Source organism: Sciurus carolinensis, chromosome 6 (assembly GCF_902686445.1).
Source record: "Sciurus carolinensis chromosome 6, mSciCar1.2, whole genome shotgun sequence".
In the NCBI taxonomy this organism is placed as follows: Eukaryota; Metazoa; Chordata; class Mammalia; order Rodentia; family Sciuridae; genus Sciurus; species Sciurus carolinensis.
Window position 1 is genome coordinate 100884879 of NC_062218.1, and position 25619 is coordinate 100910497.

General features: G+C 44.0%; 1 protein-coding gene and 1 non-coding gene across 11 annotated transcripts in view; both read right to left on the reverse strand.

The window, feature by feature from the left end:
- Positions 1-25619, reverse strand: part of Fgf1 (fibroblast growth factor 1) — a 94275-nt gene that overhangs the window by 12758 nt on the left and 55898 nt on the right. For 8 of the 10 annotated variants that reach the window (XM_047556401.1, XM_047556399.1, XM_047556393.1 and 5 more), the window contains one exon: positions 7039-7241. The exons of 1 other annotated variant lie outside the window; for it this stretch is intronic. In XM_047556401.1, coding sequence (XP_047412357.1) covers positions 7039-7207 — 169 coding nt within the window. In that variant the 5' untranslated portion in view covers positions 7208-7241. Of the gene's footprint in view, positions 1-7038; positions 7242-18789; positions 18980-25619 lie in introns of those variants that run through there. One more of the 10 variants, XM_047556400.1, reaches the window with a different exon arrangement.
- Positions 17275-17395, reverse strand: LOC124987743 (small nucleolar RNA SNORA36 family). The gene has a single exon (XR_007109258.1). It is a non-coding gene; the product is annotated as a small nucleolar RNA SNORA36 family (small nucleolar RNA).

Sequence of the window (25619 nt, forward strand, 5' to 3'; positions counted from 1 at the left end):
ACACAACAGACTCCCCTGGCTTTTGAGCAAAAGCAAGCAAAAATTCACAAACTACAGTAAGAGTTCTCTCTCCCTCTCCCTCCCTCCTTCTTTTTTTCTCTTTCAAAGAAAAGCAGAAAATCACATATAACAAAAACCCAGGTTGTGGGAGAACATAGTGAATCTTCGACGGGAATCTCGTAGGAAGCGTGAACCCATGCGCACAGTTCCTGTGAAGTAAAACATAAAACTGCACCGGATACGGCCCAAGGGCGTAGAGTAGCTGCCCTGGGGAGAAGAAGAAGAAGGACTAGGACTGGAGAGAGAATGGAGGGACGGTCTCCTCCCTCCATGCTTTATTTCTTTAACAAAGAATCTGAGGCTACCTCTGCATGATGGGCACCGTGTCTGCTAGTCTTTGGTCTGTTTCTAGCACACCTTTTTTTTTTTTTTTTTTTTTTTTTCTGTTTTCCTACATAATTATTCATGAGATCCACGGATTAGTTTTTTTTTTTTTTTTTAATAAAGTTTCCATCAAAGACTTGCCATCTCCCGCAATTATTTTTTCTCTTGTACCAGGAATTGAACCCAGGGGTGCTTTACCACTGAGCCACACCCCCAGTCCTTTTTATTTTTTTATTTTGGGACAGGGTCACACTAAATTGCTTAGGTCCTCACTAAGATTCTAAGACTGGCTTCAAATTTGTGATCCTCCTGCCTCAGCCTCCCTATCCTGATTCTTCTCTCTCTCTCTCTTTTTCTCTATGCAGAACTCAGGGTCTTGCTCATGTTAAGCATGTGCTCTACAGCTGAGCTACACCCCACCCCTTCCTACTCCTATTTTAGGAATGCCATAGAGTGTGTTGGTTTAGGGGATGTTCTGTTTATCAAAAATAAATGTCAAGTAATCTGAAAGGTACAGTCTCACCTTTGTGGCCCCTGCTCATATCTTGTCGTGTGCTCATTATTTAAACCCAGTCGTGGGTCTCCACATACTGAAGGCACCTGCCAAAAGTGAACCCAGAGCTTTCGAGAGGATATGCCAGTCCTGCTGGGCACTTGCCTTTTGTTCGAGAAACTGTGAGCTTGTAGCTGTGGTTTGTCCTCAGCTCCCAGAGCCTTCCATGGTGTCTTAGTGGTAGTTTGTTGGTAGTGAGTCACGTGATCCCTCACTTTCCAAGGGCAGAAAGGAGGAGGAGGGATGCGTCTGCCCAGGCCCAGGCAGCAGCGCCCCGGTCACTGCTCTCTCTTTCTGAACCTGGCATCTCTCTCTCCTGCCCTAGGAATTTTTAAAGATAAGGTTGTAACGGGTGCTGGAGAGTGCGGAGAGCTGTGCAGCCCGTCTGCCCTTTAAACCTGCTTCCCAAGGAGAGGCCTCAGGGATGACGCGCGGCTTATTCTGGGCTGGAGACTTCCCGTCCTTTGCCGTGTTTACCCAAAGTGAGGTCAGCCTCATTCAGAACTCAGGGAGGTTGTTTTATGTCAGTGGCATTTATAATTAAAATGTAGCCACAAGCCGGGTTCCGCAGAACATTAAAGAAAGACAGAGAAGGGGAGGAAAGTGGATTTGAGGGAAAAACAATTCCAATTCCAGTTGTTTCGAATACACACATGCACACGCATGCACACGCACACATATATATGAGAAAGACTTTTTTTTCTAAATTCACATAGGTGTCTGCTCTTTTAATGTCTGAAAACGATGCCTGAAATTTTTTCATTTAGCCCAGAGATTGTTATCATAGAATCATGATATCATATTTATATTTCAAAGTTCATCTGGAAAAATCCCTCCTTTTAATCAGATAAGGACTAGACATTATGAAAAATGGTGGACTGAGACAGGCATCATTACTCTATGTACATGTATGATTACACGAATGCTATGAATCTACATCGTGCACAACCATAGAAACAAAAAGATGTACCACATTTGTGTACAGTGAATCAAAATGCAGTCTGTAAAAAATAATAATAATAATAAAAAGGACTATACAGGTAGGGAGAAGGGGTAGGGAGGCTTTTATATCACCTATGACCCTGTTGTGGGAATGCTCCTGCCTGGAGATCTGCTCTTTGCTCTGACATCTGGCAATGGGGCCAACTCTGCCCACTGTGGGCATTTGGAAAGTTATCTTGACTCTGGGCTCAAGCTAGTGGGAAACCTTTGAGTCACATCTAACCAGATGACAGAAGTCTGGTTCCCCAAAACAATGATCAGGGAGGGATTTCACTGAGGAGCCATCTGCCCTGGATAAAGGGCTGCAAAGTAGGATTCTTCTGACCAGCAAACCCCCTAGTGCCTCTAGGATGTGGCTGGATTTATAAATATTTGATTGACACACACTTCGCTCAAGAACATTTCCATTTGTATGGTGAGTGGTGCCGGTAATCCTTCTACCCACACAGCCTGTGACGTGTTTGGGGAGGCTACTGGCTGTGGGCCTTACGAGGCTACAGACTAGTGATGCTCATGAGAATGTCATTATTCTGCCGTTATTATTCCTATTGAGGAATAAGTCACAACACTCCACCCCTGTTTGCCAAGTTGCTTGTTGGACCAGAGAAGTTAGACAGGGCAGAGCTTGTGGGTCCAGGGCCCAGGCACGTCAAGCCTCTGTGCCAGGCTCCAGAGCTCTCACCTAGGTAATCCCAGAGAAGCTGGCATGAAAATCCACCCTCAGTTCTGTGAGCAAGAATATAACTCACTTAATTTTTCAGATTTGAAAGATCAGATGGTGAGATGAGGGAGGCCAGTAAGCCTAGGAGTGACAAGGAAGAGTGTCACATTCAGCATTGACATGCCTGGTAGCATGCAGCACACTGTACAAACAGGGTCACATTTCAGATCCCTACTTGCCTATGAGTTAGTTTGTTACTGTGGCCATGAGGCACTCAACCACTGAGCCACATCCCCAGCCCTATTTTGTATTTTATTTAGAGACAGGGTCTCACTGAGTCACTTAGCACCTCGCTTTTGCTGAGACTGGTTTTGAACTCACGATCCTCCTGCCTCAGCCACCCGAGCCACTGGGATTATAGGCATGAACCAGTGTGCCTGGCTGCCATCCTTATTTTTAAAATGAGGAAACTGAGGCACATAGAAGAGAAATAACTGCCCCAAGGTGACATAGACATAGAACTAGTAAAAGGCAGTGATGGGCCCTGTACATCCAACCATCGGACCCACATGACTCCAGCGTGCTTATTTAGTGGCGAAACCACCATCATGGGGTTGTTGTTTGGGAGATGGAGGGACGTGGAGAGAACTGTAGTACTGGAAGTGAAGCATGACTGGGCAAGCTGCCCCCATTGGGAGCTGTCCACACCCTGTCAGCTTCAGTGTTTTCAGAGGAACCACTCAGGGTTAAAGTTAGGCGGAAGTGAAAGAGTCTAGCATGATGCCTGGCAGAGAAGCAGGGCTTGATAGAAAGTTCTTGGATCTATTGCTGAGCTCGAATTTATCTTCCACCAGTACAATTCAGTTACTCAACAAATTAATGCATACCAAGGGACAGGCTATGGGCTGGACACAAAAATTGCAATGTTGAGCATTAAGAGACACAGTCCTTGCTCTCAGAGAGCCCAGTGGGAAAGAAAACTGTCAAATGATCACACAAGGAGTGAAGATGTGTAGCTTCAAGGTGGGAATTCCTCATGGCACCTTGCAAATGCTCTGTGTCCCAAATGGAACCGGCCATCATCCCCAGCACCTTTGCCTCTTTCTGGACACTCCTCCTCATGGTGACCTATCTCCCCTTCTCTGGCACCAACAGGAGTCTTCGCACACACTGCACCCCCTGGGTCTGAGGCTGCAGGTCTCCCCGTCTGGTTGTACCTGGCATGGGTGGTGTGGCAGGGTAACCAGTGTCCACAGCCCAGATTGATCACTGCCTACTGCTGTAATCTTCTCCATGTGCAGAAATTCCCACTAGTGGAGACATTCTACTCAGTTCCCTGTTAGGATGGCTGGCAACACACACTCCCTAGAAAGAGGGTGGTTCCACAATAAGGTACTTGGAAATTCACTCCCCACTAGGGTAGGAGGAAGACAAATTGGACAACTTCCCAATTTTGCCCAGCACAGACCAACTAGTTGAGGACAAGGACAGGGTGTGAAAGGAATTATTTTTTGCCTTGTGGAGCTTCCAGGAATACAGTTTTTTCTTGAAGGATTTATTAGATTGATTTAAATATTTGTTTGTCTGTTAGGGGTGCTCTTTCTGAGGGAAGGCTCAGAGTGTGACTCTCGACCTACGGCAACAGTCTAGTCACACTCAGACTAACGATCAAGGAGTAGGAATCCATCCCCCTGCTAGACAGACTGCAGATCTCAGTTACCCAGGGGCATCCATGCCACACCTGTCCAAGGCTGATTCTGTTTCAGAATAACTTTGGAGTTCAGAAGGACCGTGGCAATACCACCACTGGGCAGAAGAGGGCGACAGATCCACATTCGGAGTCCATTGGTGCCTAGGAGGACTCCTGTCAGCTCCAGGATCTTACTAGTTTTCAGCCTTGTGAAAGACACAGAGCAATGGTATCATTCCCATTCCATGGGTAAGAAACTGAGTCTCTGAGAGTAAAAGATTTTCCCCAAAATCAGACTGCTGAGGACACTGGAGATTGGAAGAGTCTTATAGGTAGGTGACTTGAAGTTTATTTTGCTGAACGCTTCATGCAAAATGAAGAGAATGTTCGTCGTCCAGTTTGGAAGTGGCAGAACAGGAATATGGGCTTTCGAACACTAAATCTAGGGCCCCTGACTCTGCAGATAGTATGCAGATTATCCAGTTCTGCAAAGACAGGTCAGGGATGGATTTCTGCCCATAACCCCTACTTACTCTGAGTTTTGCCCCCTGAACCCTTCCTTAGCTTCAGAGTAAGAAAATAATAGACCAATATAACCACTCTGAACATTGACAGAGAGGCACTGAATTAAAGCTTGAACCTAGACCCTTGCCCTTCCTGGGCAGTGGCATTACAGAAAAGAGGACTCTTGGGAAGTTCCTTAATATTGTGCTGCATTTCCATATGCTGCATTGAATACGCAGAAGTCTTGATGATGATAACAGCAATAGTAGCCAATATTTGCTGCACTGTTACTCTGGGTGGGGCATTATGCCAAGAACTTTCAATATATCACCTCATAACTTCCCCCAAGAAACCGGTTAAGCAGGTAATATTATTATTTTTATTTTACAATTGTGAAATATAAGACCAGAAAAATTAAGTGACTTGCCCAAGTTCACCTGGCAAATAATGCAGCACCACTTGGATGCAGGCACCTGACACACTCCTGTGCCTGCTGTGCTAAGAACCAAGGGTTCCTGATGACTTTAGTCAGGTAGCCAAATCCACAGCAGACCTTAGAAGTTGTCCTGATGTTATGTACCCAGAGTGCAGTCTTTAATGTTAATGATGGAATGACAGTAACGAAGACATACAATGTTTGTACAGAAATCTCACTCATTGCAGCCTCTCATGACCCTGGAATTCAAGGTTTCCCAGAAAAACTGGCTTTACCCCAAGGAGTATGTCACCAAGGCTGGATCTCAGAACCTCTTCCATTGATTCAGAAAACGATAAGACTTATTAGAGACATTTAAAGCCCAGGGAAATTAAAGCTTGCTTCCCTCTTGTGTGGGCAGATCACATAAATTGTATATCATGCTCAACACAATGGACTAAAATCTTAGTCCATTTACTTACAGGAAATGCTGCTTGTGTTTAATGTACTAGAGTCTTTTTCTTTCTTTCTTTCTTTCTTTTTTTCCCTTTTGGATTACTCTGATACTTATTTTCCACCGAAAATAAAGCATGCAGGAAGTCCATTTGAAAACAAGTCACCAAAACAAAGCCCTGACCTTAGCCTTCCTGCTTTCTTCTGCTGGTCTGAGTGAAGGGTGGGAAGGAAGGGACAAATGTCAACTGGCCTGTAAATGCTGGCATCCGTGCCAGTTACCTGTACATCTGGGGACAAAGAGCGGGTGGCAGTGAAGTGGTCCTTGCGCTCCAGGCCTGCACCCTCTGGTGCACAACCCAGGAATATCAACACCTGCCTGATAGGTAAACCAGAACCTCGAAGGAAGGCAGTGTTTTGCAATCCGTTTTAAAGCCATCTCATGGAACCTGACTTCCTGCCTGTGCTCTGGTGTCTCCTGATTTCACCCACACTTCCCTCCTCTTGATCTGCAGCGTGTTTGACTCTTGAGATTGCAGTCCCCCTAAGCAGGATCCAGATTTGACTTTCAGCTTCTCTAGGACATCTAATGCGTTAGTGGTCCTCAGGGAATCTCCAAAACATCACTGTAGGACCCAGAAACCTAATGGCACACATATACTCCAAGACCAGAAATACAGAGGGATTTCTGAAGGAAGAGGTCTTATACTTAGTCAAGAAGATTCTTTTCCCTGAAGTCATACGTCCATCTATCAACATCCTCTGAGAGTCAGGCTGCCGGGAAAGCCTGGAAGAGACAGTCAGCCTTTGGCTGGATGGCGCTTCCTCTCTGGCTTCTAGAGAATCTGGAGAATGACTTTACCCCTCCTGATTACCACAGCCACATCTGCATGATGTGCGGCGGGAGAGCTGCATAATTTATGATGTGTAAGAGTACAGTTATAGACCAGGATTTCACAAATCAAGCCCAGCGGAAGCATAACCTGGAGAGTCCGTTCACTTGAAACCGAGCCCACGTCTTTGTGCAGGATTTACCGTCCCTGCCCATCTGGCTCTTCCCATCATGGAGCAAGCCAGCCCCGGGCCAGCCTCAGGGGCCAGATCTTTCACTAGTTACGGAAACTCAGGAAACACCCAGCAATTGAACACCGGCAGCTAGTTATGTTAGGTCAGCAGAGAATCCTTTTAAAAACTTGCAATAGGACCCCTTTAGATGTGCAGTGGCCCACAACTCCCCATTTTCCAAACCACCTCTGACTGTGTCATGCCAGAATAGAACCTTGGAGAAGAGGGGACTGGTGCTGAGTTCCCACCCTCTCCCATCCTTGACTAAAGAAGACAGAAAGAGAGAGGGTACAATGCAGACGGCTGCTTACTGTGCTGGTCGCTCCTGTCCCTTGTCCCATCCACTGTACCATCTGGAAGGATCCTCAAGAAGTGGCCTCCATTGCTACAGTAGAGCAGTTTGGGCTTCTTGTAGTTCCCGGGAGGCAGATTGAACTTCTCGGTCAGGGCTGTGAAGGTCGTGATTTCCCCTTCAGCCATGGCTCAGTAGCGGTTGCTGGTGACACCTTCAGGACTGTAAGAAATTAAACAAACCTGTAGAATGTTCTTCCAGCAAAGGCACAGCAGACACTCGGAAGAGAAGGACTGCTTCGGAGCACAGGGTGCCTGGTTAGCTTGTGACCATAGACTGGCCAGGTGATGTCCACAGATGACGGACCCGTGAGGTGTCCGCTGGCTAAAGAAGGGTGGTCCCTGGCCTGGGAGGGGTTTCACAGCACTTCTGTCTTTCCGATTGGACACAACTTGGGACCAAGCTGTGCATTTTTTAGAACTTCAAATTTAATCATTTAGCCAAGGGGAAAAATCATGTTTTGGTCCCTCCTTCTGGTCCACACACATCCTCAAATTAAACACTGAAGTTGCACTAAAATAACACCTGGGGTCTGGCTGAAACCCACAAAAGCCAAGAGGCCAGGCCTGAGGTTCAGCCCTCCACCCTCACACTGTTTAGACTAGGTGCCGCCAGGCTCCCTGCCGCAGAGAGCAGAGATGGCAGGGGACATTTGGGGACCTGTGAGCAAAAGACAGCAGAGATAGCAAAGGGTTAAAATGTGAAGGAGTCATTCTGGGCTGGTGAGGAGGCCTAGGGAATGAGGCAGGGAGGGGGTCAAAAGTGGTTGCTGAAAGGAAAGCACTATGCCAAAGGAGGCTTCATGAGCTAGATCTCTACAAAGGCTGTGCCTGGTTGCTGCTTGTTCCGTAGTTCTCACACATCCCAACCGCACACAGAGAAGTCGGGTCTGTCCCTGTCACAGGCCATCTTCATCCTGATTGTCTTCTAATATGAGACATAACACAAAAACTACCATATTGCACATTATAATCCCCAAATGTTGTACACACCACTACATATAAATTCATATTATTAGTATAAATATGCATCCATGATTACCCCCAAAGGATTAAAAAAACAAGGCCAATGAATGCTAGAATTTTAAAACATATATTTCCCTTACGGAAGGGCTGGTGACTATAAAGATTGTAAAAGAAAGAAGTCAAAGACAGCAGGAGATGCTGTGGGGGCTTTGCTTCTAAGTGAGGAGGTGACAGTTGTACACATAGACTATCAAGTGGTCTTATAATAATAACAACCATCACCACCAACCACATATGCTGAGCCACAGGTCAATGCCTGTTAACCCCACCGTGACCCTCTGGCATGGACACGAGTATCCCTATCTTTTATAAAATGAAATCAGAGCTTAGAGAAATTAAATGACTTTCCCAAGGTCAATAGCTAGAAGGGATAGAGCCAAGACTCAAAATGAGTCTGAATGCAAAGCCTCGATCAGCCCTTAATCACCAAGAAAAGGTTAAATGACTTCACGGATATGCATTATCAGCAGAAGTGGGGTTTTACCTCTACCCGGCAGGTATATCCGCCTCCTTAAATTTGTCATTCAGTTCTTTCCATTTTTGACCCAAAGGTTGACTCCACCAATAGCCTCTGCTCTTGCCCTCTGCCGACCTTGAAGCAGGATTCAGGCAGTTCCTCATTCCCGGAGAAGCCCAGAGCACCAGCACTATGAGCCCAGGAAAGACCCACTGGCCTCCCTGGATCCCCACCTGAGCCGTGGGCTGCTCCAGCAGCAGCCTCCTGGAGCTGCTCTCACAGAAAGCAGTTCCATCATAAAACAAGGCACCAATTGAATCATTTGTCCTTATGACATTGAAATTGGGGCTGATGTTAGAAACCTCCATTTGTTTTCTCTGCTGTTTTGGGTACATTTTTCCTAATCTGCAGTCACATGGGTCATTTATTGACCTGTTTCAACTGCTGTTTGAGGTTCCTCCAAAGACCCCCAAAGCTAATTTTGCAAGTACCATATGAACTATGTTTATAGTCAGACCATCCCAAATGGCCCCTCCATGTATGGTGAAACTCTGTCCAGTCCTCTTCACACAATACAGTCACGGGGTGAAAATTAACTTTATTTGTGTCTGCTTCAGAGGGCAGACAGCAGAATTGACTTTGCACAGCACATTCTAATTTCCTCTTAAATTCCCACTATCTCTTCCAGACCCTTCTCTGTCATCCAAAGCCTCTTAATCTCTCTGTGCCCATCTCAAGTCTCCCTCACTCTCTCTCTACCCAGCCTCTCAGTCTCAGTCTCTCTCTGCTCAATTTTAGATCCCCTTCTCTTCCCTCTCCCTGTCTCCCAGGGATGGAACCCGGGGTCTCACACATGCTAAGCATGCTCTGCCACTGAACCACGCCCCAGCCCTGTGGACCCCCTTCTGATACAAAGCACTCGAGCTCTTCCAAATGTGAATACTTTCATCTATCACATCTCCATTACACACAGACCCCCTTTCTTAAAATACAACCTCGGATTTCATATATATATATATATTTTTTTTTTTTCTTTTCATTTTTTTCCAAGCACTTCCTAAGTCATTTACTTAATTTGGTATATAGGAGACAACAATTATATTCTAGTGGTTGCCATTTAACTGTGCAAACAGATGAATGCGTTTTTGTTTCTTGTAGTCTCTGCGTCTCCTCTAGTGGGGATTTCTGGTTGTTGTTTCCCTGATTGTGGGACAACTGCCTGTTAAGGATCCAGCCTTGGTGAGCAGTCTCCATTAAGTAGTTTTCTAGGTGTTGAGCATGGATTTGACTCCATTCGTTTGCATTCTTGCTTCCACTCCATGGGGACAAAGATGATGCACTAGCAGAATTGCTGGAGCTGGAGGTAACTGCTCTGGCCAAAGATGACACTAATGCTCATATTCACTAGTGTGGATAGGCCGTGCAGCCTGGCCTTAGTCACAGCAGAGCTCCCATCAGCTAAATGACCTTGGCCGGAGCCCAGCAGGTCCTCAGGGTCCCCTTCCTCCTGAACACAGTGTGACATGCAGTTATACAAGGCCACACTGCTCTCTGCCTATTCTTTGCTGTAAGATGGACAGTCATGGGGATGACTGTATTCTTCAGATGGCTCCTATAACCCTGGAAAATGGAACATAATCCTAGAGTCAACCCAGAGCTGATAGGCTATGGCAAGAGGATTTAGCAATCAGCCAGAAACCCCAGGGGACATGAAAAGCCCTTATTTTTAACTTTATTTACAATTCACCTATCTTCTGAGCTGTGGTTGGTCTGAAGTTCTTTGCCAATTCACTGTTTGTTTAGGATAGGAATAAAGGAAGTATATGACATGATAAAACCATAAGGCAGCAACCTTAGCAGGCCCTTGGGGATTTACACAAATTGTTCTAATAAATGAATCCATTAACCAAGTGAAATCAGGCATTAAGCATAATGGAAATTTATGAGCTCTGCTTCTCATTACTATTTTCTTTTTATTGACTGTCAGGGGAAGGGATTATCTCTGCTTGTGCTGAAGATGGAGAAGATCAAGCCCAGTGGACTCCGTGTCATCATCATGCACTAAGCCCAGCCCTTGGAGGTTTGGGACACTGGTGAGGTTTTAGGAAAGCCAGGTTATTGTCTTGATTTACCAGTGACACCCACGTAAGAGGAGCATGGAGTCCACTGGAACATCTGTGTCGAGTCTGACACACTTGGTCAGCTGTGACCTCTGGAGGAGACTCTGGACTTCGACATGTGAGCAAGATGTGAAGGGTACACTCTTGTCCAGGAATACAGCAGTCACGTTACAGTGTGGGCTAGTGAGCAACCACTGCACTACCCTACCAGTACCCAAAGTGGCTCTGGGAAGAGGAGCAGCCCCCTCCTTCCAAGGTGTTTGATTCCAAGGTATCTGATGGGTTAAACTGGCACAATATTCACAAAAGCCCTTGGGAAAGTATAAAATTATGACTCAACCTAGAGGAAATAGGAGTAACTGGTTATATTAAACTAGTTGAAACCTGGTGTGGTCTAGGTTATCTGTGATTAAATACTTCATTTAAGATAATTTTTCAATGGGCTTTAACATAGAGGATTTTTTCTTTTTGCAGTGCTAGACAACTGCTTTACCATTTAGCTACATCCCTAGTCCTGAAAGTTATTTTCATTCCCTCCCAAATTTAAGCTAAGACTCTCCTCCCAGTATTTAGGCCTCAAACAGCAGAGAGGAGGAACAAAGCAAAGGTAAACCACATTGTTTAAGAGGGTATTCAGGTCTTTTTTTAGATTGGTTCTCAGCTTATCAGTAGCTTTTGAAGCAACATTTATTAAACTTGCTATTTCTAGAAGACATGCTCAGCTTGGCTCTGGCGACTACGCTGAAAGGAAAGACTTAAGATTCTAGAAATCAAGGAAAAGCAAACATTGACATTTATTTATTTATCCCTGTCACTACTTATGCAATACAGAATACCCATAAAGCAGGACATTTTGCAAAGTATATAAAGCCACCAAAGGTAGATATGTGTGAATCTTAGTTAAGATGATAATTAGATGTGTCCTCAAATCCAGCATATAAAAAACAGGATTTAGCTTTGGTTCCAGATTGACTCTCAGTCCTCTTTCTTCCTTGTCTCTGTAGATTGCATCACCCAAAGCCTTAACTGTTCCTTAGAGATATTAATTAACCTTAGATTTTGTTAAGACAAATATGCATATTAAATGTGAAGGGTAAAAGAAATTCCAACCAGTATTTATGGGAGAGGGGGATAAGGTGAAATAAATAAAACCTAGCAAAAGTGTCAAGAAAAAAGAGGAAAAGAACAAAAAATTTTAAAATTGCTTAAAATTAGGTGGCAGAAATTAACCCAAATATATTTATAATCACAATAAATGTAAATGGACTAAATTTTCTAGCTATTGGATTTAAAAAATAATCCACATACATTCTGATTATAAGACATAAATTTAAAAGTTAAGGATGCAGAAAGTAAAAGTATGAAAACTAAGTGGGGCATGATGGTTTCCACTTGTAGTCCCAGTTACTAAGGAGACTGAGGCAAGAGGACAACTTGAGCCCAGGAGTTTGGGACCAACCTGGGCAATATAGCAAAGTCTTATTTCAAAATAAATAAATTAATGACTGAATAAATAAATAAGATGATCTTCAAAGGTCAACAAAAAATTTAAAGTTGGTATGACTATTTTAATATCAGATAAAATAGACCTAAGGCAAAGAGAATGATTAAGAGTAAAAGGAATTATTACATAATGATAAGTGGAAAAATTAAACAGAAAGATAGAAAAATCCCAAGCTTGTGTATATCTAATGACATAGTCTCAAAATATATAAGGCAAAAATTAACAAATATATAAAGAGAAATTAGCAAATCTACAATGGTGATGGAAGACTTTAATACACTTCTGTCATAAATGATAAAGCAGACAGACAGAGGATATTAACGAGGATGAAGAAGACTGAAATATACAATTAGGATGTTTAGGTGAACAAACACCTAAGAGAATTTGCACCCAACAGAGAAGTGGAAAATGTTCTTCTCAAGGACATGTGGAACATTTACCAAAATTTCCTAAGGCAAGACTCAACCCAAACAGAAGAATGAGTTTCATTTAAAGGATTCTCTGAATAGAAATCACTCCCATCCATCCAAGTTGGTGACAAGGTCCTTCCACTTTTACCTTTATAATGTCTCCTAAAAACATGGAGCCCCTCTCCTCCATCCTCACTGGGCTGCCTTAGAGCAGAGCCACACCTCCTTTCGCCTGGGCTGCTGTAGTGGACTGCAGTGGTCTCTCTTCTCCAGCACTGCTCCCATCAGTCACTTCCAACACTGCTGCTGGTAACCTTTCTAACTAGGGGTCTGATGATCACTCCCCAGTTGAAGCTCTTTGAATGGATCAGTGGTTCTCTGCTGCCTTCAGAAAAAGCCCAGTCTCCTACCGAGTCCTATGAGGCTTTCCTCTTCTGCTCTCTGCCTACCCCAGTGGCCTTTTCGCTTACTGGCCTCTTCTCACAGTTGCTCCACACTCCCACACTGACCCAGGCCTTGACCCACATGTCCTCCTGCTGCCAGCAGTAACTCTCTCCTTTCCCTCACCCTTCCAGAGGCCTGGTTAAGTCATACTCACCCTTCAAAAATTCAGCTAAAAGACATTTCCTCCTCCGGCAGGCCCTCTTTGGACACATCCCATCACTTGACCTCTGACATTTCCCTCCACACCACGCACACAGTTCAGATGAGTTGAGTCTCCTGTGCCCCCAGCACTTATTTGCTTCGTGGCAGCACTGGGTGTAATTGCCATCTGCATTCCCTGCCCCAGTCCCTCCATGGCTTCTTGCTGCTCTGTGGTAAACACCAAAGCCTTGACCCAGCCTGGGGGACCCCAGGAGGACCAGCCCATGCTTCTTCCCCTGGTTTATCTCCATTACACTCCTTCCCTTCTATTTCCTGGAAAGCACTGGCTCTCTCTGGCCCTAGGACGCTTGCCCACACTCTTCCCTCTGTCTGGAGCGCTCTTCCTCTCCTCCTCTCTGCTCCACCCACCTGGTTTACTACTCGTTTTTCTTCAGCTCTTAGTTCAATTGTCAGTTCCTCAAGAAATTCTTTCCTGGCTTCTTTTAACTGGGTCAGGTTCCTCTAGTTCTCACAGGACCATTTAATATTTCTTCAGAGGGTTTACATCAGTTTTTAAATATGTACTCATTCCTGTGATTAATTAATGTCTCCCTTCATGACTGTTGGTTCCATAATAGTAGAAACCAATCTGTGTGGCTCACCGTGGTTTCCAGTGCCTGGAAGAATGCCTGGCATCTGATGGTCACTTGACAAATATTTTTTGAGTGAGTGAATGAACATAATTTAACTATGCTTCTTGACTGTCTCCTTTATTAGTCTCTGAGAAACTGCTCCTTTTCTTTCTGTATACAACACTTAGCAAATATCTGCATGTGTCAGTATCTGGTGCAGTTTGTTGACTGAATATCAAGGCAATCCCTTCTCAGGAGGCTCTAGCATGCAAGGTAGTATCCTGCAGACATGGACAGAGAAGCTAAACCAAGAGCCAGTGGGTATTTTAATCGGGTTCAGTTTGCAGTGAAATGCCCTGCCTTCAGTTTCCAGCAGGCCCAAATTCTATTTCCATTTATAACAAATCTTTCCTTACTTCTTTGAAGGAAATACTACAGAAATCAAGGATCTCAAAAGTTAAACGATCAGACTTTGGTTCCAAGTCTGACTTTGTTAAACCAAACAACAACTGCACCAAAACAATTTCTAGGGCCTAGAAAAAATATTCCAAGTTTTGTCATTTTAGCCAAGATTATTAGGCTGGCAGTACCCTTCTCAAACCCTCTGGTGAAGGAATGTTTGAACTAAGAGAGACAGTGTGTTCTTTACCCTCAGTGATTCGTAAGGGGTCTGAAGTAGGAGTGTGGCCTTGGTTGACTAACCTGGGCTGACATATCAGCATGCTGTCCTCAAGTCAGTTCTGTTCCAGGAACTGTAATTCATTTTCCAAAATTAACTGTAAACTGTGAATTTCACTATGGAATGGACTTGACAGTGGTGTACAGGAGACAGCTCCTACAAGTTTATGCAAACCAATTATTACACATTCAAGAATTTTGCTGCTGACCGTAGCTTGAAATCAGCTCAGATGAAGATATTTATACTACAGAAATTGGCAAGTGCTATAAATCAGGGCCTTTTCTTCTTCTTTCTTTTTTGTCCCCTTTGTTAACTGAATTACCAGCATACTCCTAAACTTGGGTTTAAATCCTGCCAGGGAACTCATTAGTAAATTACTATTCCCACAGGGCCTCAGTTTCCTCATCTGCAAAACGGAGCTCCATAGTAGTAGGTACTGCACCTAATCCTTCTAAGTATTAAGTGGTGAGTCTTACAGAATGCTGAGCCCTGCACTTGAAAATCTGTGAGACTCAATAGGCGTTAGCCTGACTGTCACCATTCATGTGCCCCATTGTTAGTTTTGGTCTTCATCTGTGCTACTGATTTAGAATTGAACAAACTTGATTTTTAATATTTACTAATACTTTAGCAATATTTAAAAAATGCCATTTTCTGAGTGAGAGGCTAGGGCTTTTCTCATCACTGTGTGCAATGATGCTTTCACCTCAGGTCTCACTATGTTTCATAGGTTCCCATGTCTTACTGTCCAGGATGACAGAGAACTAAGGATTTAACAGGCTTCTAATCCTAAAAATCCCCAAGTCACTGAGCATGAACTGTTCCCAGTCTTCTAGGATCAAATATTGAAGAGAGATCAAGATACCATACTTCAGGTGCCAACAATGCCTACTCAGTGCTATCATGGGCAGAAGGCTGCAGGTGTCCTGGAAATGCAAATGAAAAAAAAAAAAGAAGAAAGAAAAGGAGAAGGAGAAGAAGAAGAAGAAGAAGAAGAAGAAGAAGAAGAAGAAGAAGAAGAAGAGGAGGAGGAGGAAGAGAAAAGAAAAGGAAAGGAAGAAAGAAAGAAAAAAAGAAAGAAAGAAAGAGAAAGAAAGAAAGAAAGAAAGAAAGAAAGAAAGAAAGAAAGAAAGAAAGAAAGAAAGAGGAAAAGAAAGGCTTAAAATTCTTCTTCCCCAGTTCTGAAGCCTCGAATGCTCTGAACACTGGAAATTCTTTCATAACTCAGACACAAACTGTCCTGAGACTATGTCATCATTAGTTACTCCACTTTGTGTTGATATTTATATATCTGGTAGAAAATCACAAATATGTTTGATTCTAAGTTACTGTCCCAGACCTTACTGAAGTTGTTCTGTAATATATGAGCCATAGTAACTTCTAAAATTCCCAGAAGTATAGGTTCTGAAACATATCTAGTCCAAGGTTTTTCAGATAAAGGATTGTAGTAGAAATGGGTTTCTGTCTTTAAGGAGGTCACATTCTACCCATACCTGACTCATCAAGTCATGCTTCAAAAGAGATGGGCATAGAAAATGGCGGCTGTTAGTCTAATCTAGCAGAGTGTTCCCAGTCTTGGCTGCCACACTCCTTTAATGAAGAGCAGAGAAATGTAAGGGTGTGCATCCACACATGCACACATCCCCAAGGATTGCCTCCATCTGGGGTTTCTTCCCTTGATTCAGGATCTTTCATTCTCTCCAGTCTAGCATATCCACTCCCCAATACACGTCCCTGCCATAGAGCATCCTGCAATTGGAGATTAGGAATTCTTTTAAGTGCTTGCAGAAAACAGCAACCACTCTAAGAGGAAAAACAGAGTGCTTCCTCTGCTGCGGCATGCTCTGCTGACCTCAGTCCTGCCTGAACTTTAATGGTGCACACTGGTCCAGAGCATCCTGCAGGCTCCCCGCCATCCCAAGGACCTGCATACTTCTTAAATGAAAATCCTTCCTGCAGACTGAAACATTAAAGCTCAGGGATTTGAGCCAAAAGCAAAGTGATTCTGCAGGTACTCTTGCAGCCTCATGCCCCTTCCTTTAACCTTCTCTTATTGATGTGTCTCCAAAAACCTTTTTAATATGTTGTGTGAGTTACAGTCTCCAGAAGCAGCCCAGCAAGGACATTCCTTTTCTGTCAACTCACTTTCTAGCTCATAGGAAGGTGGTCTGTTCACTGGTTTGTTTTTTCCCCCCTTCCCTCCTGACCTAGAATATTTAATCTCTCCAAACTCAGTTTTTTGAAGTATATGTCTGTTATCTGTTTGGAAATGCTGAAGGCTAGCTCCATCATATATTACCCAATCACCTGCTCTAGATATACCCATAAATAATCAAAGACATCCATAAATAATGGAATAGCAACCACTTCTTGAATGTGTACTATGTACCGGGTACTGTCCTAAGCACATTAAATACATTTTTTTTTTTTTTTAAGTACTGGGGTTTGAACCCAGGAGAGCTTTTCCACTGAGCTACATACCCAGCTTTTCTTTATTTTGAAACAGGTTCTCACGAAGTTGCTTAGGGTCTCACTAAACTGCTGAAGCTGGCCTCAAACTTGTGATGTAAGGGTTGTGACTCAGTGGTAGAGTGCTTGACTAGCATGTGTGAGGCACTGGGTTCAAATCTCAGCACCACATATAACCAAATAAAGGTCCATTGACAACTAAAACAGTATTTAAAAAAAATAAATAAACTTGTGATCTTCCTGCCTCAGCCTCCTGAGTCATTGGGATTACTGGCATGCTCCACCACACCCGGTAGGAAGGTCTTGCTTTTTGGTGGCGTTAGCTGAGAGGCAAATGTATAGAGTAATACTTTCTATGCAATCATGTACTCTATCTAGCCTGTATTAATGTCTGGAAGTTTAACAGAAAAGAGAGCTACCCTAAACAGAACTCGAGGCATTGCTTTTTTGTTTCTGGTTTTTTTTTTTTTTGTTTTTTTTTTTTGTGGTGCTGGGGATTGAACCAGAGCCTTATGCCTGCCAGGCAAGTGCTCTGCCACTGAACCATATTCCCAGCAATTTTTTAAAATTTTATCTTGAGCAGGGTCTCCCTAACTTGCCCAGGCTGGCCTCAAACTTGCCATCCTCCTCAGCCTCCTGAGGAGCTGGGGTCACAGAGAGTTGAAATCTAGTCACTTTTCCAGGATCACACAGCTGAACAACTGTCACAGCCCAGACCTGAAAGAAGGTTTTCTGATTCCAGAGTCTCTGATTTGAATCATTGTGGACAAGAGAATAAATGTTCTTGGACTGAGAGACCCTTCACCCTCTCTGTTTTTTCACCCCACCAGCATCTGTACCTCGTGTGGCCTTTGATCATGTTCTGAGAGAGGTATCTGCGTTCACTGAAGTCCTCCTCTGACAGACGCTCCTCTTCCACAGTGGTGCAGTGGCCACCACGAATGCTTTCCTAGTTGTCACCCTGGTACCTCCTCAAGGTGACCGAGCATCATGAGAGACTAGCTGGGCTCTCATCAGAGTAGCCATTTGCCATTGCTGATAAAGTACCCAGGATGGCCTGAAAACACAGGGTGGTGGGTGAAAGGTCCAATTTCAAGAGGCTGCAAGTACTCTGAAATTGAGACGTTCTCACGAGCTGAGAGTGGCAGACTTAGATATTGGTTTCTGCTATGTCATTAACTCCTTGCATGACTGGCAAATCCTTAATGTTTCTGTCCCTCAATTGCCTCATCTGTAAAATGAAGCTGTCTGGGTTGGAGTCCCAGGCTGCGGATGTGGCTCAGTGGTAGAGTGTGTGCTTAGCATGTGAGGCCCTGGGTTCTGTCCTCAGGACCACCATAAAAAAGGAAGACAGGAGTACTGGTCTTGTCAGGGTGCCACAAGGAAGAAAGAGAAAAAAGCCTGGGAAGGATCTCGCATACAGTGAGTTCCAGAAAATGCCAGGCATTATTATTGTTCATTAGAGCCTGTATCTTATTAGGTTGATTATTTGAATTTTTAAGACACTCGAGGTTTCACAGAGCATTTTATAAACAAACAAGCCTCTCTGGGTGACTATTGTGTGGACAGAACGTTAGGTACTTTATTCTCACTTTGTATTTGCTACTCTTCTTCCTACAAGAACCCCACCCCCACCCTCCAGGCAAGACGACTGTGCCGCAGAGGCTGAACAGCTTATCAAAGCAAATCTGCAGCTTAGCCAAAAACAAAACCCTCATTTGGAGACATGGGTTTATGATGTCGCCCCTCTGTTGGGCTGCCTCATTTCCAAAGGGCCCTGGCTCACTCAAAACAATTAAAAAAAAAAAATTAAAAGAGACACAACTCACATTTTTGTCAGACAGATGATACCCAGGCAGCTCAGGAAGAATGGCTGGCAGTCCCAGCAGCAGCTTTGTGTTTAAGGTGCTGGGATACAGGGAGGAATGTAAACCCATGGAGCTCTTTCCCATGTCATAGTCTATTCTGGATCTTGAAAGAGGGTATGGAGGCCCCAGCTGGGCCTGGAGAGTTCCATCCTGTGGAGGCGTCCAGCGCCATGCAGGAAGCTGGCAACAGAGCAGGGTCCAGGATTTGCAAAGGGTCTCAGTGGGTGTCACAGCCAAAGGGCAGGAAGAAAATAGTCACTGGCCCCAGTGCCAGCCTTCAAGGGCCCAGCTTTTGCAGAGCCTGCCTTAGGACAGTATAAATCTTGTTCCCTTTTGCATTCTTTCTTTTTAAGGACTTTGGCTATTTTTAGAGATTCCTCCTTCTTGCCAACTCTCCTTGATCCCCTATGAATAATACAAAGGGGACCATTTTCCCATTTGCACTGTTTTCCCTATTTTGATGGTGCCAAGGGCATTCAAGGTCTCTGGGCTGTGTCACTGCTTTCCACACACGGGTCCCCACACAGCCTAGACATTGGCAGGAACCAGGTGGGTTTTCTGGGAAGGAGATGGAGCAAAACACCACCACAGGCCCTGGGAAACCACTGGTGTTTGATAAGGAATGAATGTGCTTGGAAGTGAGTCGAAATCTGGTATCCAAGAAGCTGGCCGAAGAGATAAGTCTGGCCCTAGCATCTCATGTCTTCAGGACGGCATGCATTACAGTTAAGACACCATTTGGTAGAAAAATGGCAAGGGTATGTAGGTACCGACAACCACCGCGGTGTACTCATCTGTCAGAAGAGGCCTCTCCAGGGAGATTACTTCAGATCTTGGCAGGTAGCTCAAAGCATGGTTGGCTTCCAGCCCTTCAGCTCTTCATGGTCTCCCTCCTTGTTTGTTTCTTTTGGGGAGCTGACCTTTCAAAGCCATTTATCTCCTTCAAGGTCCACTGGCCCCTCTCATGTTTCAGAGATCAAAGACCCACTGTGTTGGGTGGGGCTGTTTGAAAAGTGGAGAAACTTTGAAAGCAGGTTAGGCAACAAGAAGCAAGGGGAAGCATCGGAGGGGCTTCTCTTCCCTTCTCTGAGGTACCATCTTTTGCATATAATTCTGACAGACAGTCAGAGATCCTGCATTCCTTGTCTCCTCCTGGCTTGGTCAGGTGCAAGGGCTCTCCTTGGAATTTGACAAATCTAGACCTTGAGATAGTCCCGTGGGGTGAGGTGGACAGAAGGCAGAACATTTTCCAGTGTTTCATCAGAGTGTATTCTTGAATCCTTAATGGTGTAAGTTTTCTATAGATCTGTTCTTACAGAAAATAAATACACAGTGGGTGTTGCTTTTCAAAATCTTCCTCCATAGGAGAAAGTTGCTAGCCTACATTATGTAGGAGTTTGACAGACTTGACTTGCAAAAAAATCTTTATTAACACATAACATAAAGGGTATCTGCCTTCCTGAGTCTAACCCCGTGGGGCCCACCTTGTCTGAAGGAGGCCCCCTCACTTCCCTGTTTTCTATCCCCTGTTTTCTATCCCCTCCCTAAATGTGTTTCTTTCATATCATTCCCGATAATTTATAGTCATTGTTCTTTCTCTCTACACTACTGTGTGCACACAAAAATGCAAGAGCGCATATCAGGCTCGTCTGCTCACATTGTATTGTCAGCACTATTACTCAGCCTGCCTTTTAGAAATCGTCATTATCATTCAAATAATTATATCAAAATAAATATTATATATTTTGTTCCCCATGGATATTTATGTATTACAGCAGAATTTTGAAAAATATCATATGAAAATATGACTTAGTGTGATTACTGAGTGAAGTTTTTGCCTGAAGCAGGTACTTCCCTCTCCTTGTCCTAGTCCCAACCTGTCAACTGGTTAACTTCTCTGAGGTCTATTAATCAAGGCCTTTGACTCCAGTCGAGGCTTAGCAAATGTCCATACTTATTAGCAACCCCCCTGGCAACCCCACTCCAGTTCCCCAGCACCTCCAGCCTTACCCCTAAAATAGCATGCTCCCCCAACCCTCTTTTTGCTGTTGTCCCCTCCTGTCATTTTCGTACACTGGGCCTGAGAGATCTCTTAAAATCTATATCAGATTGGTCACTCCTTGGTTTGAAACCTTCTATTCCATTTCTATAAATCTATAGGCGTTCCATTTCTATAAATCCTTACCCCGTGGTCTCTAAGACCCTGCATCCCTCCTGTTATCCCTCCTTTTGTCCCTACGTGTTAGTCACCCCATTTGCTCCTGGATCCTTGAGCTCACTGCAGTTTTCTCAGGCTGACTTCCTGCAGTCTCCTTCCCAACAGTGGCCCCTGGTTGGCACCTACTCACCTTTCAGATGGTGGCTGAAGCGCCACCTCATTGGAGGTCTTCCCGGCCTCCCCACCATTCTCTTCTGGAGCCTTTCCAAGGCTAACCACTGTTTATTAGTGACTGTATATCCACCTGTGTGAGTCGGTGGGGGCCTGGTCTCTTCTCCTTTAGACGGTCAGCTCCCAGAGGACTACAGAAGCCAGGTTTTTTCAGCTCCTTCCCAGCCCTCAAGCAAGGGCAGGCACAGAGGATTGACTCAAATATTTGTTGAGTGAATGAGGGAGGGAGGGAATGAGTGAATAAATGAATTTTTCAGATTGCAAATTTGTGACCTACAGACTCTGTCACACACTAAGGGACATTTGTGTACCATTCTGATCTCTGTTGTAATGACCTTTGCTCTTCTAAAGGGAGTGTTTTTCCCCTAGATTATTTTTATAGAAAAAAGTGAAGCAAATATAGAGATAATTATTGATTCTCACTCATCAAGTCCCTGTTCCCTATCACCAACATCCTCCTGAGAGCCTGTTGTAGAATTCCTAGGAACCACAGGAAGTAAGTCCACTAACCACTTGAAATGCTCTTACAAAAATAGATCGGTTTCTTCCTGCGGAAGGGCCTCTTTCCTTAGAACAAACATTGCAAAGAAATTTTATCTGTTTTTAGGATCCTCCGCCTCCAATCAGATAAATCCCAGCAGGATTTATCTGAACAGACTCAGAATCCTGTTCTGAAATTGTCTCCCTTTGGCTGGGTTATCACTCAAACAAACTGCTCATTTTTTTTTTTTTTTATTTCCGTGTTATTGTTTTTCTATTGAAATGATAAGATAGACCCAAATTAGGGTCTGGGAAACTACTGGGATATTCTAGTGCAGGTTGATATTCCAGAAGGGCTTTCCAGGCCTCCAGAGGCCTTCACATCCCCCAGACTTGGCTCAGGGGTGCTGTCTTCATTCTTTTGATCACTCCTTTCTTATCAAATTTCTTGCCTTTAACTTTCATTTAAATTATCCATGAGCAGTTTCACTTAAGTTTAATGTCCCTTTCTAAAGGAAGCTTTACCTCTCTAGTGCAATTGCAAAAATTTCCCACAAATAGCAGGCAGTCAGAAAGATAAACTCATGAAAGGATGAACTTGTCACTGACTTCTGGTTAGAGGCCTCCTGCTGAGCCCTTTGGCTCACAGAGAGAGCAGCAGTTCCTTTGGCAGAGTTGAAAACCTTTTTTTGTCTTCGCACAAAAGCTTTCTCCTTGAATAACCATAATAACTTAAGGAGCCTTAACAGGGGACTTGGTTTCTCTGAACTCTGAGTGCTGTTCACTACTGCTCCTGTATCTTGGGGTGCCTACCTTGAACTTGGGAAGCCAAGAACTAGTATTTAGGTCTGTTACTTTACTGCTGTTATCAATTCAACAAGCAGTGGATATCAGTCTACTAAGGAACTCTTAAATATGAGGGAGTGTTACAAATATTAGTAATATAGATAAATCACCATTAAAAGTTTCTAAGGACTGTGTAGGATCATTCTTTTTTTTTTTTTTCTTGTGATGGGAACCGAACCCGAGACCCTGTGCCAGCCAGGCAAATGCTGTACTATTGAGCTACAGCTCACTTGCTTGACTGTGTATGATCATACGTGTCAGCATTAACCTCTTTTAACTTTTTTGTTCAGATATGTAAGCAGTTTAGAAAGTGAGAAAAAAATGCATACCCTATATGTTTATTTTATAAATGTACATTTATATATTTGTTATAAAACAATTACAGAGAATCTAATTATTATTGATCCTCTTTTTTTTTTTTGTACTGGGATTGAACTCAGGGGCACTCAACCACTGAGCCACCTCCCCAGCCCTATTCTGTATTTTATTTAGAGACAGGGTCTCACTGAGTTGCTTAGCACCTTGCCATTGCTGAGGCTGGCTTTGTACTTGAGATCCTCCTGCCTCAGCCTCCAGAGCTACGTGTGCCCGAGTGCCTGACTATTGATGCTCTTTTATAGTGTGAATTTCTCAATACATTACGAACGTTTTCCTCATGAAGTCCATGCACATCTCCATTTGTGATGACTGCAAAGGATTTCATTTTATGAACATGCAAAGCTGCATTACTAATCCTTTATTGTTGGACATGTGGTTTGTTTACTGTTTGTCCTCATTATCAACAAAACTGCCAGAGTCATCTTTGTGTACCATGCCATTACTTCCTAAGGGAGAATTTGTGGAAATGGAGTTTGTGGGGGAAGCCATGTCCATTTGATAAGGTTTTTACTCAAACATTTCAGGAAGTCTCTACTTGTTATGTACTTACCTTGTAGCCCTGTCCAGAGTTGGGTGTGCCCTGGTCACCTGCCGTGGGGCAGAATGCCTGATGCAGTGTTGGTTGATACAGCCTCGAAAGCACCTTTTGCCTCAGACTCCTTGGGGGCCTGCTTGTTCGACCTCCCTCTCCCAGCTGTGACATCTGTTCAAAGCTCAGATCCTTACTTTTTTTTCTTTCTAATTGATACATTATCCTACAGATTTATGGGGTACATTGTAATCATTCGCTATGTGAATACAACATGTAATGTTCAAATTGGGATAATTGGCATTTCCAGGTCCTTGTCACTTCTCTGTCACTTCTTCAGGCTCCCCACGTCTAGTTCTGCATAACGTGTAGCAGGTTGTTATATCAACTCCTGACTTCCGATCTCCCCGGGCTTCAGACCCCTGTTCAAAGCTTACGACTTCCATGAGCCTCCAGGCATTGAGGACGCTGTTTAATCTAGACCTTTCGTAAAATCACCTCTAAATGTTTTATGTGTGTCCCTTTGATCCACTACAAATCTGGGCACTTGTTGAAGGGGGGACTGCATCTCCTACTTAGTAAAAGTGGGGCTCTCATGCCTAGCAGGGAGTATAATGTAGGAAGGTAGTGAGTAAATACTTGCTAAAAGAAAAAATCCAGTTAGTCTCCCAGAGTGAAGGGCAGCTTGGCATAGCCAAGTAAAAAATGGCAGACAGTTGAGAATTCTTGCTCACTTAGCATTCCAAATGGTGTCTGTCCTTACTCTCAACATTCAAGATAGCCTAGATACTAGGTGAGAGCCCTGGCTGTGATTCAGATTCTGTGCTCCTAAAGAGAGATGCATAGCTTCCTTGCTCTATTTCTTCATCTGAACTTTGTACCTACTCCCAGAGTGGGAAGAGATCAAATCTGATAGTAACAAGTAAAGGAAACAGTGACCCAGCCTGAGATAAACTCACCACACCACACATAATAGTATCAACATCTTTTATATTTTGGGACTTCACAAAATCATTAAGCCTCCCTCCCAGGTTTGTGCTATAGAACCGTCTGCTCCTGCTCTCCTTCATGTGATGCTGGGGAATGGGGCTGCTGGGCTTTCTCTAAAAATGGGTTGACTCTCTCCTTCTATGGAGGAGGGCAAATAGCTACTTTGGTTACAAACTTTCCTGTTAAGACTCTGCAACAGAGTCTGCTGAATAATGAACCAGAACATGGTATCACTCACCAGATGTGCCCAGGCTGATTGCTCATTGCTGTATAAAGCTGTATAATTTGTACTTTCCCTTTTGATTTTCTTATGCCTTTTCCATTTAATTATAAGCATCAGAAAGGCAGGGAGACATACCATAATGGTTTAAACCAGAAATTTCAGAGTCAGGGAGACCTGGCTTACAGTCTGGCTCTGCATTGAGTTACTAAGTGACTTTGGCCAAGTTCCTCCACTTCCCTGTGTCTCATTTTTCTTGTCCATGGGATGAAGATGATAATAATATCTTGCAGGGTGATTAGGAGGATTGAACGAGACAATGCATGTAAAATACATAGCACAAACTAAGGTCTCAGTAAACTTGAGTTACCATCACCATCTTGCCCAATTCCATTGCCTGCATCACCTTTTTGTTGTACTTAGCACAGGTACAGTTCGGTGTCAACTGAAGTGAGCAAAATAAACAGGATGTGTCCCTCTTCGCTTCCACCAGAAGGTGATATCAACAGCCTTCATTTTTCTGCATAGTGGAAGTCTGATTTACTTTGAAAAAGTTTTTAGCACTATGGTTGGAGTCTCCAGGAGTAGACTGGAGCTTCCTCCTGAGCTGCCTCTCATGTACTTGGCATAGGACACAGGACACACTATGGCCCTCACACCCTGAGCCCACTTCCCCTGCACGGTGTCCCAGTGTGCAGGAATCAGAGTCCCTGTCCCTGGGGTTCTGATTCGCTGGGCCGAGCTGGGGCACCTGTGTGTTCAACAAGACTCCACAGGGAACTCTGATGCACACCTAAGTGTGCCACCCCCTGGGTCTGGGGGAACTTTTTCTGTCCCAAGATAGAGGAAAGCCTTTCAGCCAAGAAGGGAGGGACAAGCTTGATTATTTTCCTCCTTTTAGCGAGGTCACTGAAGTATCTCCAAATCTTCTCTCCTTGTTTCCTTTAAAAGCAATGGTC